The sequence below is a fragment of the Halyomorpha halys genome, unplaced genomic scaffold (genome assembly GCF_000696795.3).
Source record: "Halyomorpha halys isolate HHAL.00 unplaced genomic scaffold, Hhal_1.1 Scaffold94.1, whole genome shotgun sequence".
Lineage (NCBI taxonomy): Eukaryota > Metazoa > Arthropoda > Insecta > Hemiptera > Pentatomidae > Halyomorpha > Halyomorpha halys.
The window spans coordinates 2,262,512-2,279,943 of record NW_027114465.1 but is presented as its reverse complement, the minus strand read 5'-3'; the positions used below and the strand labels follow the sequence as shown (position 1 = coordinate 2,279,943).

Sequence of the window (17,432 nt, the reverse complement as noted above, 5' to 3'; positions counted from 1 at the left end):
CAGTGCTAAATAAACAAGCAATAATTTAAGGCTAAGATTCAGGAAATTTCATTCTTTTATAAAATAAATGCCGTAAGTTGTTTAACGATAGATAAATATTTTTAATCCATACATATTAAAAATACAGTTTAATCTAGGAAAATTTAACTAAAAACTCAAACAAAAACTTAAAATATTAAAAACTTTACAGCATTCTATAAACTATGGGTTTTGATAAATTTCCGAAGAGGAAAAGATATTCTAGAAGATGAAAAAAAAATGTTTAATTAACAGTGACACTGAATGGCTTTTCCGATCACTGACATTAAAAAAAAAAAAAGGAAAAGAAAAGAAAGGCGTTCTTTAATCATTTCCTCAAAACTTCTCTTAAAAAGGAGCCACCCCCGATATGAACCTCAGTTACACAACTTTTTTTTCTCGATTACCCTCCTCTTCAAGTAAACGAGCTCCTAATATAAATTCCTTCATCTAGAGATGGCTAAATGAAAAAAAAAAATTGTAGTATTAAAAAAGAGATAACAAATTAATTTTAAAATTGAAAAACTATATAAAAAACGTTAAGTCAACTAAGAATAGTTTAAGTATGGTTAGGTTCAGTAAGATAGTAGCAATAAAACTAAACCAAAGTCTAATTAGCTTAGAAATAATATTTATTAAGACTATATCAAAATTCAAATGATTAGTCACTAATTAGTGGTGTAATAATTCCTATCACTAGAACTCCATTCCCTCACACGTCATGTACCAACCCTTTCCTCGTTTAAAACCCTTCTATTTAACTACCTTTTACTTCACCAATCTAATCCAATATATCATTATAGATAATTTGTAACTATCTTTTTGCTTTGTTTTTAATATATTTAGTCCGTTTTGTATTTTTTTTCCTTTGTATCAAAAATTATTTGTATACAATTATAATGTAACTTTTAATTAAGTGCGGCGACATTGTTTTTGGTCAATATATGTTATTGTAAAATTAAAATTATCTTATAATTGAATTAAGGGACCTAGTCCCAGAATAGTAAACTAATCTAAATTTCATTATAAATTTTTTTTCACTTTATTACAATATTTAACTACTTTTCATTTCATTATAATATTTACCGATCATTTTAAAAAAAATTCTAAACGACAGTCTGCTAGATAACAACATTAACATTTCTTCAAATGTTATTACTAAAGATAGGATATTCGTGAAATTGCATATTTTGTTTCTTTAAATTCAAATTCAACCAAACCTTGACAGAAATTTGAAAAAAAAAAGATTATATTGCGACTTGTTTTGGGTTACTGAACGAAATTTGACATTTTGAGGATTTTCTGCACTATATTTTATTTTTATTTTATAGTGGCAGAGGATGCCATGTCTATCATGGGAATCTGCAATTGGAGGGCAGCGGCAACCATTAGAGAGCACTGGCGAACGAAGCCTTGACTCTACAAGAGTTGTATATGCATCATATGATGATGATGATGATGATGATATTTTATTTTTTAGTATTTAAATTTTTTTAAAATTTAAATATTTACCAATGATTCATGAAAAAATCGAAAAATAATGTCGGAAAACTTACAATTCATATATAGTAAAGAGGTTCATGATAAGACCTAAATGATTCATATCTCGATCACTACTACCAGTCCAGCATCTTAATTGCCACGATGTTAGCGAAATAGAAAAAGATCTAAATTTCTCTGCTTTAAGATATCAGAATGTTGACGCTAACTAATAAAATTACAGTAATTTAATAAAATTAAATAAGTAGAGCTTCCATTTTCGTTATAGGCGATGAAAAAAAAATAAAATTGATAATATTAAATTAAAATAATTTCAGGAATCGGAATAACTGAGTCAATGTTTAAAGTTTACTAGAATTTAATATTTTACATACACTGTTCTGGGTTCACTTTTTTGTTTAATGTACGCCTGTTATAGTCAAGAGACATGCTGAGGTCAGGCCTAATAAATAAAATAAAAGGGGAAAAATTTTAATGTACATAGGTATTATATTACACATAAGTACTAAAAATAACAACTGTAAATTTCAATTATAGGAAGATAATAAAATAATAAAATTTAACCATGAAACATTTCTTAAGGTAACATAGAAAATATTTAAAAAATAAAAATAAACTGTCGATAAAAGACTGATAATTAACATATTTTATAAATTAAAAATAAATAATAAAATAACTGTAAATGAGTGCTAACTTTTTAAAATTGTGGTTTTCAGAAGTTTAAAATTTAATTTTCCAGTCTTCATTACAGGAATCAAAAATTATTAAATACAATAAGCCTTCAAATACTCAAGGTTATTAATTCAAGTAGTTTAATTTTTGTGTATAATTTCACAAATGTGGTAAGTATTTAGCGAGCTAATTTTGATTGAAACAAGGTTAGATAAGCTTCGCACATAGATATTAACATAAAAAATTGCACAATAAAGTTAATTTTTGAAGAATTTGGTGATTTTATTTATAATTTTACACATTTTGGGCTTATTAATGCACTGAAATCCGGGTCTTAAGTTATCACTATAAATCTTGAATTAATTAATAATTAATAAATTCCGTTTTAAATATTGGAATAAGGATTAGGAAAAAAAATAAAAACATTTGATTATTTTTTATATATCCATTATATTATTATAATTATCATATCAATTCAGAGAAATGTGCACGATTGATTATTGAAATTGATAACCGGCGGGGATAACTTTAAGCCGAGAAATGATAAACAACGTCGTCCTTACAAGAGGTAAAGAAAATACCGTAAAACCGGTTGCCGGCAAAGTCAAAGCACGTAAATAACTGGTGTTTTTGATAAGAGTTGTGGAGGAGAGGGGGCACACGTTCAGTATAAATCTCGAGGCAGGAGTGTGTTTGCTTTTGTATATACAAATAAGGTGTTGTTTACGAGATGTAAGCGGTGAGAGATAGGTCCCCATGCTGATTGTATTGAGAAGGCAGACAGTATTCAATCGAAAACAAATTCCACTTCGAGACCACACACCTATATACAACAGATTTAGGGCAACTTGTGGACTAAATCCACTTTACATCAGACGGATGTCTCATATATTTTTTTTTTCTGCCTTACCTACATTTTATCTGTTAACATAGTAAGACTGAAGAACCTGTAAATAAAAAGAGATATTTGGGAGTGAGATTTGAGACTGATTACATACCTTCCCTTTTATACGTACAAGGTTGTTGAGGAAGTTGCTATTTAAGGCATCACTTTATTTATTTATTTATTTTTTCTTTCTAACTACTCGAAGATGCGAAGATCTGTATTTATATATAAAAAATGTAAAAAAAAAAAAAAAAATTGAACGATTAACCCAATTTTGATGAAATTTTCAGAAATTGTGGGAATTGGTCCAATTTAGATTTAATGGCGTTCTCTATTTTTTTTACGCATGCGTAAACCTATTTTCCTTGGCTTATTTCGAAAACGACTAGTCTGATTTAGTCCAAATTTACAGGGGAGTTCGCGATTTGTGCAAGGGAGAGAGAAAAAAATACTTTCTCCATTCATGCTGCCCAAATACTTCGGGTTGGTACAATCCGCGACTGGACAAATATTTACATGATACAATAAAAAAGAAAGAAAACAGTTTTTTCCCTAATAGTTTCCTTTTACAATCAGTTCCAATCTACACATTAAATACAAATATTTTAATTCATATCAAGTTACATATTTTTACATGATATAATATAATAGAAAGATAACATTTTTTTTTTTTCCCCACAGTTTTCTTTTACAATTAATACCAGTCTACAAACTAACTACAAGTTTTTCGATTTATTCTTTTTTTTTTCTTTCCCTTCTATTTCACAACCTCTATTTCATTTGATCAACAAATTCCCCTATATAACAAATATTTAAAAAAAAATAATCTCAATTTCATCATAGCTTTTATCCTCGAATGATAAATCAAACTCATAAAAAAAATCAAATAATATAGGTATTTATGTATCGTACAACATAAATATTTCTATTTTAATATCATGTATTTGTATATATTTATTATTCTAAAACGACAATAAAGGTATATACATACATTCCTTATATTTCACTAAAAGGAAAATATTTGATTACATTTAGTTATTATTAAAATAAAGAATAAATATACTAAGTTATGCATAAAATAAAGAATAAAAATTTAATTACCTAATACTAAGCAATCAAATAAAAATACCATGAAAATATGAATTTGTTTTTAACATAATTTAACAATACAAGAGTAACGTTGCTTCTAATTGAAATATACCTCTCCATGGGAAACGTGAGGTAAAATATAAATATTTATATTATATTATAATATACTTATCCAAAATAAATGTATATGTAATAAATTTATGCATAAAATAGAAGAGATAAATTTAACCATGCGTTGGTTGAAGGTAACGCAAGTAACTCACTTTGGATATCTAATAATAACGCCCGACAATTATTTCTCATTAATGACCTCTCATTTATACATTCTTAATGCATATTGAATAATTTATTAAAAGCGTTTAACGATAAATCAATGTTATATAAAAAAATTAAAATAACTGACAATGATTTTTATGAGATAACTTAGAATCTATTTGTGCAATTGTAATTTTTTTTATATTAGAATTTGATGTTTTATTACCTAATGTTATTGTAAGGTACTGCAACCAATAAAATACATAAAACGTACTATTTGCTCATTATCCTATATATTATTCTTAAAAAATAAAAATAATGCACAATCAACATTTTCTTTTAAAATACTACATTGCATTTCAAATACATAAGTTAAAATCAATTTATAATTAATTATATTTTCCAGCCTGCATAGGACTTCAGTGGAAGTCTTTAGACCTCCCCCCCCCCCAAAAAAAGTACAAAAATTAAAATTATTTAAATATAATTTACGATTTTAAGCTATTTTAACTATTACGTTTGAATTAACAAAATTAAAATGTTTTTGAAACTAGACCAAAAATTTAAAACAAATATTTTTCTTCTCTTGCCCTAAGTTATATGATGGACATTTGTCTATTTAGAGAGAAATATCTTAAATCCCTTTTATAATCAAATCATGAATATAAGCTAACATATTTTTTGTTTATAATATTGATTGTTTATTACTATTATTTTAGAAGCATAATGGATATATGGCCCGAAACGTTATTGGAACTAAAGAAGTAAATAAGCGCTAGTTCTTCCAGAAAAAAATAATATTAAGTATCAAAAACCCTTTTAAACTAAAATAAAAACTTATATAAGATATAATTATTAACGAAATGCAATATAATTAAATCAAATATTTTATATCACATACAACCAAATTGAGCTAGATGCCATTTACAATCGTAAAATCGTAACTGAAATAAGTTTTAAATTTATCCTTTCAATTTCTTCGACAAAAGTAAAAGAGAGACACTTGAAGACTAAGTACGATTTTCATATAATGATAAAAGTCAAGAGTTAACTAAAAATCTAAATAAGAGTTCACGTGTGAAGTATAAAATAATAATTAACGCAGAGCAATTAATGTTCACAAAGGTTTAGAAGTGAGCCGTGAGAGAAAAAGATATCCTTGAGGCTAATCAAAATAGCACTCTAGTCTAGCCAAAGGATAAAGCAAATAATTGCATGAGTACTAAAATAAGACGTTAGGCATAAAATAAAAGGTATATTTAAGTATAATATAATATTAATTGAAAATACTAATAACGGATCTCTGAGTATCAGCGAGAATCTTTCTAGTTTTTTTAACTAAGTGGTATTTCCATAAAACGGAAGGAGCAGACTTTAAGACAGTTTTTAATAGAAGGATTGATATCTGTTTCGGGCTAGATAGGTTACATAAGGAGCATTAAGGTCTTAAAGGATGATTTTATTTGTGACAAAGTAAGGAGCATTGAGGATTTTACGAAGGATTTTGGATTGTAAGGATTGGATACGAGAGAAATTCGAAGGTTTAGAAGAGCTCCAAAGCTCAACTCCATATGTCCAAATTGGCCTCATTACAGTCACGTAGATCAGTCTTTTGTAATAAATTGGAAGGTTATACCGTTTGTCAAGTAAGTGCTGTAATAATCGAAATCGACGTGCAGTTTCCTGTTTTTTCAGTCTTGTACGTGGATTCCAGATTAGTCGTATGTCCAGATGTAATTCAAGGTAGCGGATTTGTTCGACAGGGGTAAGATCAAAATTATTAAATGAGACTGTGGGCAGTCGGTAGGTTTATGACGAAGGGTAAAGGTGATCTGATGGGATTTATTTTAATCCTCCAATTACGACACCATTCTTCGAGGGCTGTGATATGGGATTGGAGAGTTTGGGATGCAATTAAAGGGATATTATTAGCTGCGAGAACACCTGTGTCATCGGCATAAGTGGTGAGGATATTGTTAGGAGTTGTTGGGATGTCAGCTGTATAGACGGTGTAGAGGATAGGACCGAGATGAACACCAGTGGACTGAGAATAGAGAGGTGAATAGGAACCATTGTAGTTTACTTGGAATAGTCTATTAGAGAGAAAGGAAATGATGATGAGAAAGTATATGGAAGGTAGGAATTAACGAAGTTTGTAAAGCAGTTATATATGTAGGTAAGGAAAAAATAAAATAAAACTTTATGCGGTGGTAGCAACGCTTAAAAGGAACTTTAAGAATCCCCCAAAAATGCAGTAATTCTTTTTTACAAAGTTGATTAAAATTCAGAGTTTCTAAAATCAGGGTATGGAAACACAAATACAATATTTGTTTGCTAAATATACTTGCTAAGATCGATTAAGATTTTTCTTTATACACTGTATTTATAATTCGGACCAGCGTCGAAAGAAGTATAGTTTCGAATTATTTCATATACTATTAAAATATCAGACCAATAGTAGGAAAATGAGTTTTTGCACTCACTCTAAAATGTATAGATCCCCTCAAAATTGTACATCACCATTATTAAACTTTCCATTCTTAGTAGAGGTAGAGGAAAGTAAAAATGAAAGTAGTTGTTATGGTTGGATTTATAAATATCTTTCTACTTTCGCCCGTTCGTACACATTCCATTCTAGCCTGTGGTAACGGTAGATTTAAAAATACCATTCTTAACGGACGGAGGGAGATAGTAGCAGATAAAAAAAAAACTGACGGGAACACTCAATCAAATTTAACGTAGAACATTTAAATCAATATGAAATAAGATGTCACACATATTTGAGTAAGTAACACAAATAAAAAATGTATAGATAAATTATTACAAATGTTTACCAATTTTATCGCAAAAACAATGTTTCAAGACAACCTGTATTTTACTAAACCACTGCATTGTTATAATTCGATAAACGAGAACAAGTGGTAATTACTTTAAAAAAGTTCACGAGAAACCAAATAATAGAAATAGATAAATGATGATGATGATGTAAAATACTATTATTTAAGTATAAATGACCTTATTTTTAATGTAAATGAAAATGATTGAATAAGGGATCAACAAATAAAACATACAATTTTATTACTATCCTTGAGCACACATTAAAAAAGTAATAAATTTACTCAAATATTTTATAGTCACAAACCCACCCGTCATTTCCCAGTTGAATATTACGATTTCGAATTATTACTTCAAACTTAGAAATTATTTTTGAAAATAAATTATGTTAATTTTTATCTTTTTTGGTATGTGCTGCTCACGATAAAATGGCTGAATTGATTTCGATGAAAGTTTTCTGTCGTTATAGAGTCCTAAGAAGGGTTTGAGCTAAATCAATCAATGTGTCACTTTGAAATAAAATGGAAAATACAAGAATACACATTTTTATAGCTTTTCAATGCGATGAATAAATGGCAAATTTGAAAATTTTTATACTTAATACCATAAGAATGGAACATCATTAAACTTTTACGCCCAATCCTGGGGTAAATTTGTCCAATTAATTATTTTTTCATGAGGGCTGTTAGGTGAGGGTGTAAACAAAGACCTCTAAAATGACCAATGATCAAAGGTCATTTGAGGAGTCACTGTTTCAACTCTCACCCCCTCCACCCCCTAACAGCTCTGATGAAGACCTACAACTTAGGTCGAAACGTCGGCAGAAACTAAATAATATTATTTTTCTTTCTTCTTGGCCGCAGCCCTGTTCATTATTATTTTGACCATGATTATTTGAGTGGGGTATGCAGCTTCTCTGGTTAAGAAACTTTTTTTTGGGAAAGCTCCACGGTGTTAACTCAATAACTAGGCTACAAACTCTCAAGCGCCTAACTTGTGTATACACCGTTACGTTGCTAGATTACTATTATAAATCTACCTATACACACCTCATTAATATGCTTGTAGGTCTTGATGAGATCGACAGACAGCTTTCGGAGGGGAGCTGTGGCTGGGTCCCTGAAGTGAGTTGGTATCCTCGCCTGCATCGCTTCCATCTCCTCCGAGCCCTCCACCTGGTGATCCTGCCCCACGAACCTCCCGTACAGGGGGCCCATTTCTCCTCCACCTAATAATAGCAACCATCATATAATAATAGTCAATATATAACAGCCTAATAAATATGAATAAAATTAATAGTTTATTAAAACAATCCAAAAATCTACTGGTTTCCGCGTCTTGTGTGGTGTCCATTTAATCGACAAAGATGTTAATTCTTACTTTACTGACGATAAACCAATCAAAGTATAATTAAATGGTTTAGGTAATTAAAGTACAAAAATTAAAAATAAAATATAATATAATATTTGGCGCTGTGCGTGCATCACACAACTTTCACTTTTCCTCTTATTTTTAATAAATATTAATTACTGGTAAAGTAGTGCTATTGTTAATGTTATATGATACCAAACCGCACCAGAATTTTTAGTTTGTTATAAAAGTAGTATCTATTACAAAACAACTTTTTCTCCATGACTCCCCTAGTCATTTTTGACATACAGGATGGTTATCTACAGGGTACCACCCTACTCTAACCATGGTAAGGGGTAGAGTTTTCATTTCTAGGACCACGGCAGACATAAATGCCGACTTCTCAGGTTGGATTCGAACCCGCGCCGGGCTAAGATCGGTCCTATTTTTAAAAAACCTATTTATGACAAAGCATTTAATATATATGTAACCACTAGAAAGATGGATCATTATCATGATGAGAGAAGAGCCCCGCAACCGTTGATAAAGAAACATATTTTGCATATTTTAGCGGAGAAGTTATAGGGAGGTTTTTTTTTTTCACAATAAAACTTACTTGGAATGAAGAAATAAACATTCCAATTTATAAAACATTTTATATACTTCACTAAATCTGTAAAGTAATATAAAAACAAATGTGAAGTTACAAATAAAAAAAAAAATAAAATGCTACAACAAAAACGTATTCAATTTATTTCAAAATTTAAATGTTATGTTGTCAACTAGATATCACAAATCCACAATTTTAATGAAAAATTAAGTTTCTATGTTAATACTCTACGTGAGACACTCACAATGATTTTTAAATTACATTCAAAAAGTGGATATATGTATTGGTTTTTGATAGAAAACTCCACAAATACTGTCGCATGAAATTGTAACATTGGAATGAACTTCACACTCACTTAGCAACCATAAAGACACGAAAACATTTCGCTGCTTTGATAGTGTCACATCTAATCAAAAAAGTTTTGAATTAATTCTGAATTGGACGTATTCTGTAGAAAGTACCATAGACTAGGGTTACTTTTTCTACTAGGGTCGGGCTAACCTTAGTCTTCAGTACAATCAATGGAATAATCTAATATAAAAAAAAAATCTTGTCAGATGTGCCACAAATAAAGCAAAACAGCGATATATTCATAATTTAACTTGTTTGTGAGTTTTTGTAACTTTAAATAAGTTGTTTCTGCCTAGAATCCACCTTAGTAATGTGTTTGGGCCGCCCATAGCTCACTGGTTAAGACACTGTCTTACCATTTTGATGTCTATTGGCGGTGCCGGTTCGAATCCGGCATGTGGCGTTGACTTTTTTCATTGAGTGGCGGTCCCACAAAATGAAGAACTTTGACCCCCAACCATGGTTAGGCAGTATAGGACTCCAATAGGAGTCTTGGCCGAAAAAAAAAAAAAAAAATGTTTTAATCGTATTTGAGAATAAACGACCCGTATGTTAAATACCTACTAGTTACTCTAAAATCTTTAGCATTCTAACGGTATAATATACATCTATGCCAGTGGTTCCAAACCAGTGATCCGCGGGAGAATACGTAAAAAAAATTAATGAGAACAAATGTTTAGAACTGTCTAATTCCTGATGTTTGAATGTTACTTGAAATGTATTTATTAACTGGTAAACGATCTATAAAAGTAATTCAACATATTTTTTAAGCAACCTTATTATAAAAAAAAATTTTGGGACTCTCCTTTGCTTCAAGTTGGGAGTGGGGGTGGTCCAATTACTTCTCTAGGTTGGAAACCACTGATAAATATTTTCTTATTATTAATGTATGGAATCTCCTTTTTCAACCTCGGAAAATATTTAACCTTCAGTTAAATTTTTTCATAGTTGATATTATCCATTTTTAATAATTACTAACAATAAGAGATAGTTAATAATTGTAAATGAAGAAAATTAACTGAAGCACATGAATGAAGTACAGCAGCTTTGCAAATTTGGTATTCAACAATGAGGATAAGACCAAAAGTTTATAACACACTATTTAATTAACATGTAAAGAGTTTTATTGAAAATCTCACAAAAACATTGTTAGAGAAAAAAGTAAAATTTATAACAAAAAGTGGCACACTTCCGTTAAGCACACTATACATGCTATAACGTGCATATTCTCTCCCACTTCCCAACATTGCTGCGTAAAAATTTTTACTAAAAATAAAATTATCTCTTAATTATTAAGATGAGAAACACCAACCATTATACATTTACAAAAATGAAATATATTTCAGTATTACATCTGGACTAAGAGAACATTGCATACAATTATTACCGGGAGCCAATTTCACAAAAAGCAATTTACTTTCAAATAGCAATTCGATCCGGATACTTCCCCTATGCAGGAAAGCATGGCAAATTATTAAAAAATTAATCTCTCCTTTGGACGGGAGTAGATTATGATTAAACAAGCGAATTATCTGTAAGTGCACCCGTTTTCACAATTAAACAGACTAAAACCAATTAGCCTGCTAATTAGGAATAATCAGACTCTACTACACTAAAATAAATGGAGCGTAAGGAAGTAGAGATGTATAGGTTAATGTAAAAGGTTAAAAAAAACACGGAGCGTATATTGTTTGAAAAATCGGCAAAAGAAAAAGAGTATATTTTAGTTATTCCCCCATTTATATACTACTACTATACTAATAACATATCTCTAAACCATTGTGATCAAAACTCACAACTCAAAAGATATTTTCTAATTCATCTAGATCCATCCTGGAGACTTGGCAAATGCAAATGAATACAAATGTATCTACTTTAATAATATTAATTTAATAATATTAATTTCAGTAATAACTAATTTAAAAACTGCATGAGCGGTTGAGAAATGAGTTTTGATCGAATTTTTTTTTAAAAAGTAACAACTTCCCGGCGCGTTAAAACAAAAATATAAAGAAAATAACTAACTATTTATTACTAGCCAATATTTCCCCCCACTTTTCAGGGCTGAAAAAGATACAAAAAACTAAAATTAAGTAACAGAGTAAAATATTGAGATAACATGAAAATAAAAATAAACTATGGTTTGGTTAAAAATGATATATAATATGTGAACATTTATATATACATAAAAAATGTACATTATATAACACTAGCGACCCGGCAAAGCTTCAATATTGCTATATTTAATGAATATAGATTTATGATCACAATTGATAGTTTGATATAAATTATTGTTATCTAGTAAAAACAAAATTGAACCAATATATGAGATTCGTCTTTAGCACCTCAAGAAACCCATGAGGGAATCATTAAATTTTTCTGATGCTTCGAAAAGAGATGAACTTTCTCACTTTGTTAGTACTACACATAAGTATATTAGTACTATATTGAAACAACTGACACATGACAGTGAGTGTAGGAGTGAAAATTAATATCATTAAACCTTCCCATGGTAGAAGGGGACAAATTTCTCTAATTTTTAATTTCTTTGAAAAATGGTACAAGATACTTTGAAAGGTCACTAAAAACTAATATAAAATGTTAAAAAAAAAAAAAAATTACATACATCGATATATCAAGCTATATTACGTTTTTATAATTTTTCATAAATATAATATAGCTTAATAGAATACGTAATACATTTTTCTTAATCCTCAAAATAGAGACAAATCGATTAGTGAACAATAAGTGAAAAAGTTTATACTTTCTGACCTACAAACCAAAAACGATTAATTTTTTTCATAATATTTTTTCTAGTGCAGAATTCGAGGGTTTCATTATCTTTAAACCTTCCTACGGCGAAATGGAACATTTTGAAATAAACAGCACATAATTCAAAAGTTTATTATTGGGATTTTAACTTACTAATAATCGACGTAAGTAAATGTTTCAAGAAAGTGACCTTGTATATTTTGAGATTAAATTTTTTTTTAATAAAAAAAAATAATCTGTACCTCTACAATCCATCAAAGGTCAGGAGTCCAATACTTGGTAAGAAAGTACTGTCACTAGACCAACGATTGTGCAAGGAGATGATTTGGTCAGAATCACGCTCGACCGCCAGATTTTACCTAATCAAGAGAACCCACTTTATTAGGCTAGGTGGACCCCAGAGGGCTATCAAACCCACAGGGCTGACTCAAGGCGACAGTGAAACAGAAAATAATTATATGACAGCCGGATCCCAAGGAGCTACCCAATCCCTTTTTTAAGCTATTAAAAAAAACACGTGTCAAAGTATAAATGTGGCTTAGCAAACTGTAAGTTTTGTTTCTGAATAGGTTGAGGAATAACATAAAAATTTAGCCTGATTAATTGCAAAGTTTCACACGTGAGCGTCTATTTACTCCCTCTAACATGTTTAAGCAAGGTTGTGCAAATATGCTCATGTTCATGAACTTTTATTTTCATAATTTGACTTTCAGTATATAGTTTAATCAATACATAAGCCAACCAGACAGAAGATAGCTGACTTGTAATTTTTTTTTATTTTTAGAATATATATTGGAAGACTGAGAGTTAGTTTTTCAGATATTATTATTCTGAAGCTCTTAAGGAAACCCTTAGTTTAAATAAATAACAAGCAAATAAAACAAACGAAATATTCATACCCATTATTTTATATACGGTGTGCTAACACAAGAGGAAAAGGCTAAAATGGCCTTGTACAGTTTTTCACACGGGAAAGTATTTCATAATATTGTGTGATAGCGTAAACAAAAATAATTTCAAAAGTTGGAGTAATCTTCCTTCAACTTGTGATAAGATAAATACAAGAGATTATAAGTTTTGTTGTTTTTATTTTTATATTTGTAGTTACCAATTAACAATAGCGCTTTACCTTGTGAACAACTCAAGGTAAGGGAGGGTACAGTTATCATTATAAAATTTGATGCAGAAATTTAAAGGTTGCAGAAAGATATATAAGGTTCTTGAGATTCAGTAAAAAAAACAAAAAAAACAAACATAAGACATACTAAGTTGGAATATGGACAAATAAATAAAAAAAACTGCTTTCTCCACTTCACTCTAACCTAGTTCTATTGTAAATCTCGTACGAGTTAGTTATAACGGTTATAACAGGTATGTAAAACACTCAATTATAAAACAGTAGTATTAATGTTTCTATTTACAACAATTAAACAAATTATTTTTAAAAAAACACTTTTTTTCACTGAAGGGCATGACTGTTACGAAACATCCCTCAATATAGTTGTTTTATTATTTATTGAATATTAAAATATATAAACATTAAAAATCAAGGAAAAAGTTATCGATAAATACATTAGCAAATATTAATAAAATTATTTGAATAAATAATTGAAGCATTCCAGAATACTTTTTTTTTTCAAGTTCAAAACTTTTTTTAATTATTGATAGATATTAAAATCTGCCACACTGTTGTGGGCAATAGGTAATAGCGATGAATGATCACATTCATACTAAAATAAAATAAAATAAGAATAAAAATAAATAAATAATGAAAAAAAAAATCTCTCTTAAAATATATACAAACTGAAGGATAAACAAAATCAACATAATCAAGCTATGTGTATGAAAAAATAAATAAATAAAATAACATAATGATAAAATAATTTAATCTCTTCCAGAATACTAAAGTTATTATTTGAAATATTGCCTAAAATAATCTTCAATATCCATCCAAGTGAAAACAAGGAGGTTGGATCGATGTCCAGAAAATATACAACAAATGAGAGCTTATTGTGTTAGGGGATGATCCGGTTAGCCTCAAGCCACCCTGCAATATCCGACGCCAAGAAGAATTAGTGCAACCCCTCCCTATACCTTATACACCCACCAATCATCGGTTTGATATTGTATCCAACAGCTAAATAGAAACTTACTTAATAGCATTTACTAAGAAATATTAATAGAACATAATTCTCAAGAAAATAGAGAAAGGGTGAAATGATGAGCTCAGAATTTAGCCGTTGCAATCTTTATATCAGAGGAGATAAACTAATTAATAATGTTGTATAGAATATGTTAATATATAGAGTTCGTACTGTTCATGAACTAATATTATTACGGTAACATAATATATAAAGGTTTCATGCCGGGAAGTTGAACTTCAAAAAATCTATGGGATCTTGAAGAACGGTAATCCGTTGGTCTAACAATTGCAGACAACCCCAATGTACCCCAAAATTTTACGTAATAGACATTTAGATAAATGAACACAAAATAATAAACAAACACAAATTTCATTCATAGAAATAAGTACAAGTTGAGAGGGTACAAAAATAAATAATATTTAAATGAAATTGAAATACAAATGGAAATTGGGCAAGGAATACAAAAATCAGATACTACGATAAAGGATTTTTTTTTAAAGTAAACCGGTTCATGAGATGGGATATAAAGTAGAAATTTGTGGACAAGATCTCGTGTTTAACAGTGGGGCAGCACACAACTCTCTTAACCGTAGAGCAACAGCAAGTTTTTGACATAGAAATCAAACCGTTGTAATGGGAACATGAATAGTGGTGTAAGTCCGACATATCCTACTTTTCCCAAAAGGCTACTGTCAGAATGAATGCAGGTTATTGGAAGATGCCGTTTCTGGTTATTCCTTTTTTAACTTTCGGTTAAAAGCGATGGTCTTAACTACTGGAAATAACAAATTTTCCGTTGTTTCTTTCCAGGAACGTAATTTGTTGAATAGGGACGAAAACATAGAAATATACGGCATTTCGCTATACGTTTTCTTTTGTCTTATTCGGAACAAAATAAAATCACTCAGAGGTACCATAATGATATAACAAAATGTGGGCGTTTGGTACTGCTCTTGTAGTACTGTTAAAGCAAAGGGAAAGGACGACCAAGAACACTAAAACCATTGTTCATGGTTACCTTTTCTGTGAGAGTGCGGTAGCAAAGATGTAGTACTATGATACTAACTCCAAGGACCCGGGCTTAATCAAACAGGGATAGATAATTATTTTCCGTTATACTGTAGCCGTGAGTCAACCCTGTGAATTCTGGAACCCTCCTGCGGTTTTACCCGGCCTCATAAAGTGGGTACATTTAATTGGGAAAAAATCTGGCAGTTGAGCGTGATTTTGAACCCATTGTTCAATAATCAGTGTTTCCTTACATAGTACTGAACACAGAGCATTCTGAACCTTCCCATATTATTGAACCTTCATGGGTCGTAGCTATTCACATCTTATATCACAGGGGCATAAAATTATCTGCAGCAGTAATGAAAAACCAATGTTTTTTGAACCACTTCCCTTCATATCACATATGCACCCAGAAACGAATTTTAAATTGTGGCGCCCGAACACCCCTTCTTTTTTCCCCCGCACTCCTTCAAACAGTCACATGAAGAGAAGCAATTTTACTCAAGACAATGACTATAATAACCACAATAATTTTTACCAATTATGAAAATAATTTGAGAATCATTTTTTTTATTTTGGGTGTATCAAGCAAACAAAATTTCGAATTATAGGACCGATTTACGTGCTGTTTTTTCTAAATTTTACGTTTCCCCATCGGAAGGTTTAAGATAATGAAATCTCGGAATTTTCAAGAAAAAAAAAGTTATGAACAAAATTAAGTGTTTTTTGTTTGTAGCTTAGAAAGCATGCCTTTTTTTCAAAGTTACTGAACACCAATCGATTTGTATCTTGCCAAAGAATAAGAAAAAAAGTATTACTAATTCTATTAAGCTAAATTATATTTACAAAATATTATAAAAACATTAAGTGGCTTGGGGTCAAGTACGACATTTTTTTTTTTTAGATAAAATCGTTTCGGTGTGTTCGTTTTCAGTGTCGTCTCAAATTTTCAGATACCATTTTTCAAAGAAATTAAAAATTGGAATTTTTTCAACCTGATTTTTAGCAGGATTCTTCTTCTAGTGACAATTGTTAATATAACCGTTCATAACTCCTTTTTATTTTATCTTTTATATTTTATCTTCCTGAATTTCTGCTCTTTTTATCCACATTAACATAAGATTCAATGCCCTTATAAGGATGAAATATTTCAAATTTCTCCCCTTTGAATCGGTTTCAAATTAGGAAAACAATTTCTAACGTTTTATATTATATTTTAGATCCGGCATGTGCCCTTTGGTACAGTTTATAAGACCCTAAACCACTGCCATGTTTGGTGTAGATTAGTCGAGTCATTTGAAGTTATTTCTATTTTTTAGATTTAAAAGAAATCAAATCAAATTGATGTTGGGCTAAAATAAAATTATTTTCTGAATTTTGTCCAAAAATTCGTACTTAAAGTTTCTTGAGGTGCTAAAAACGAATATCAACTTCATTTCACTCCTACAAATTCTTTTAACACGCTTTGATAGGTATGTCGTTCCGATTTTTTTCAATATAGTACTGAGGGTTGTTCAGTATAAACCGTGAGGATTGCAATATTTTTCGTAGTTTATACTTTACAATATCATAGTAATTCTATGATAATAAGAAAAAATCACCTTAATCGGACCAGTATTAACAATGTTACAGCGAGGTTAGATGTTAGCAATTTACCACACTGAGATATCTGTCGGTCTTACCAACACTAAAAATTTCATTTTCGTTCCTTATAGTATTTATTGGTTTAAATTTTATAATTTCATTAAATCCATGTACATCTTCAACTATAGCAATTGTGAAATACCACCGGTTCAGCTAGTTAGAAATATTAGCAAAAAATTAACGCTTTGCAAATAGCAAACAAATAAAATTAAACTTTCGTAAAGGTAATCGTCAAGCAATACTGATATACTTAAGCTGGTTTGGTATGACTAACAGATGGTGTATAAAATAAAAA

General features: G+C 29.8%; 1 protein-coding gene across 7 annotated transcripts in view; it reads right to left on the bottom strand.

Annotated features, from left to right (window-relative positions):
* mnb (minibrain) overlaps window positions 1-17,432 on the bottom strand; it is a 157,725-nt gene that overhangs the window by 29,565 nt on the left and 110,728 nt on the right. For all 7 annotated transcript variants that reach the window (XM_067051652.1, XM_014415195.3, XM_014415197.2 and 4 more), the window contains one exon: window positions 8,305-8,483. In XM_067051652.1, the coding sequence (XP_066907753.1) occupies window positions 8,305-8,483 (179 nt within the window). The remainder of the gene's footprint in view (window positions 1-8,304; window positions 8,484-17,432) is intronic.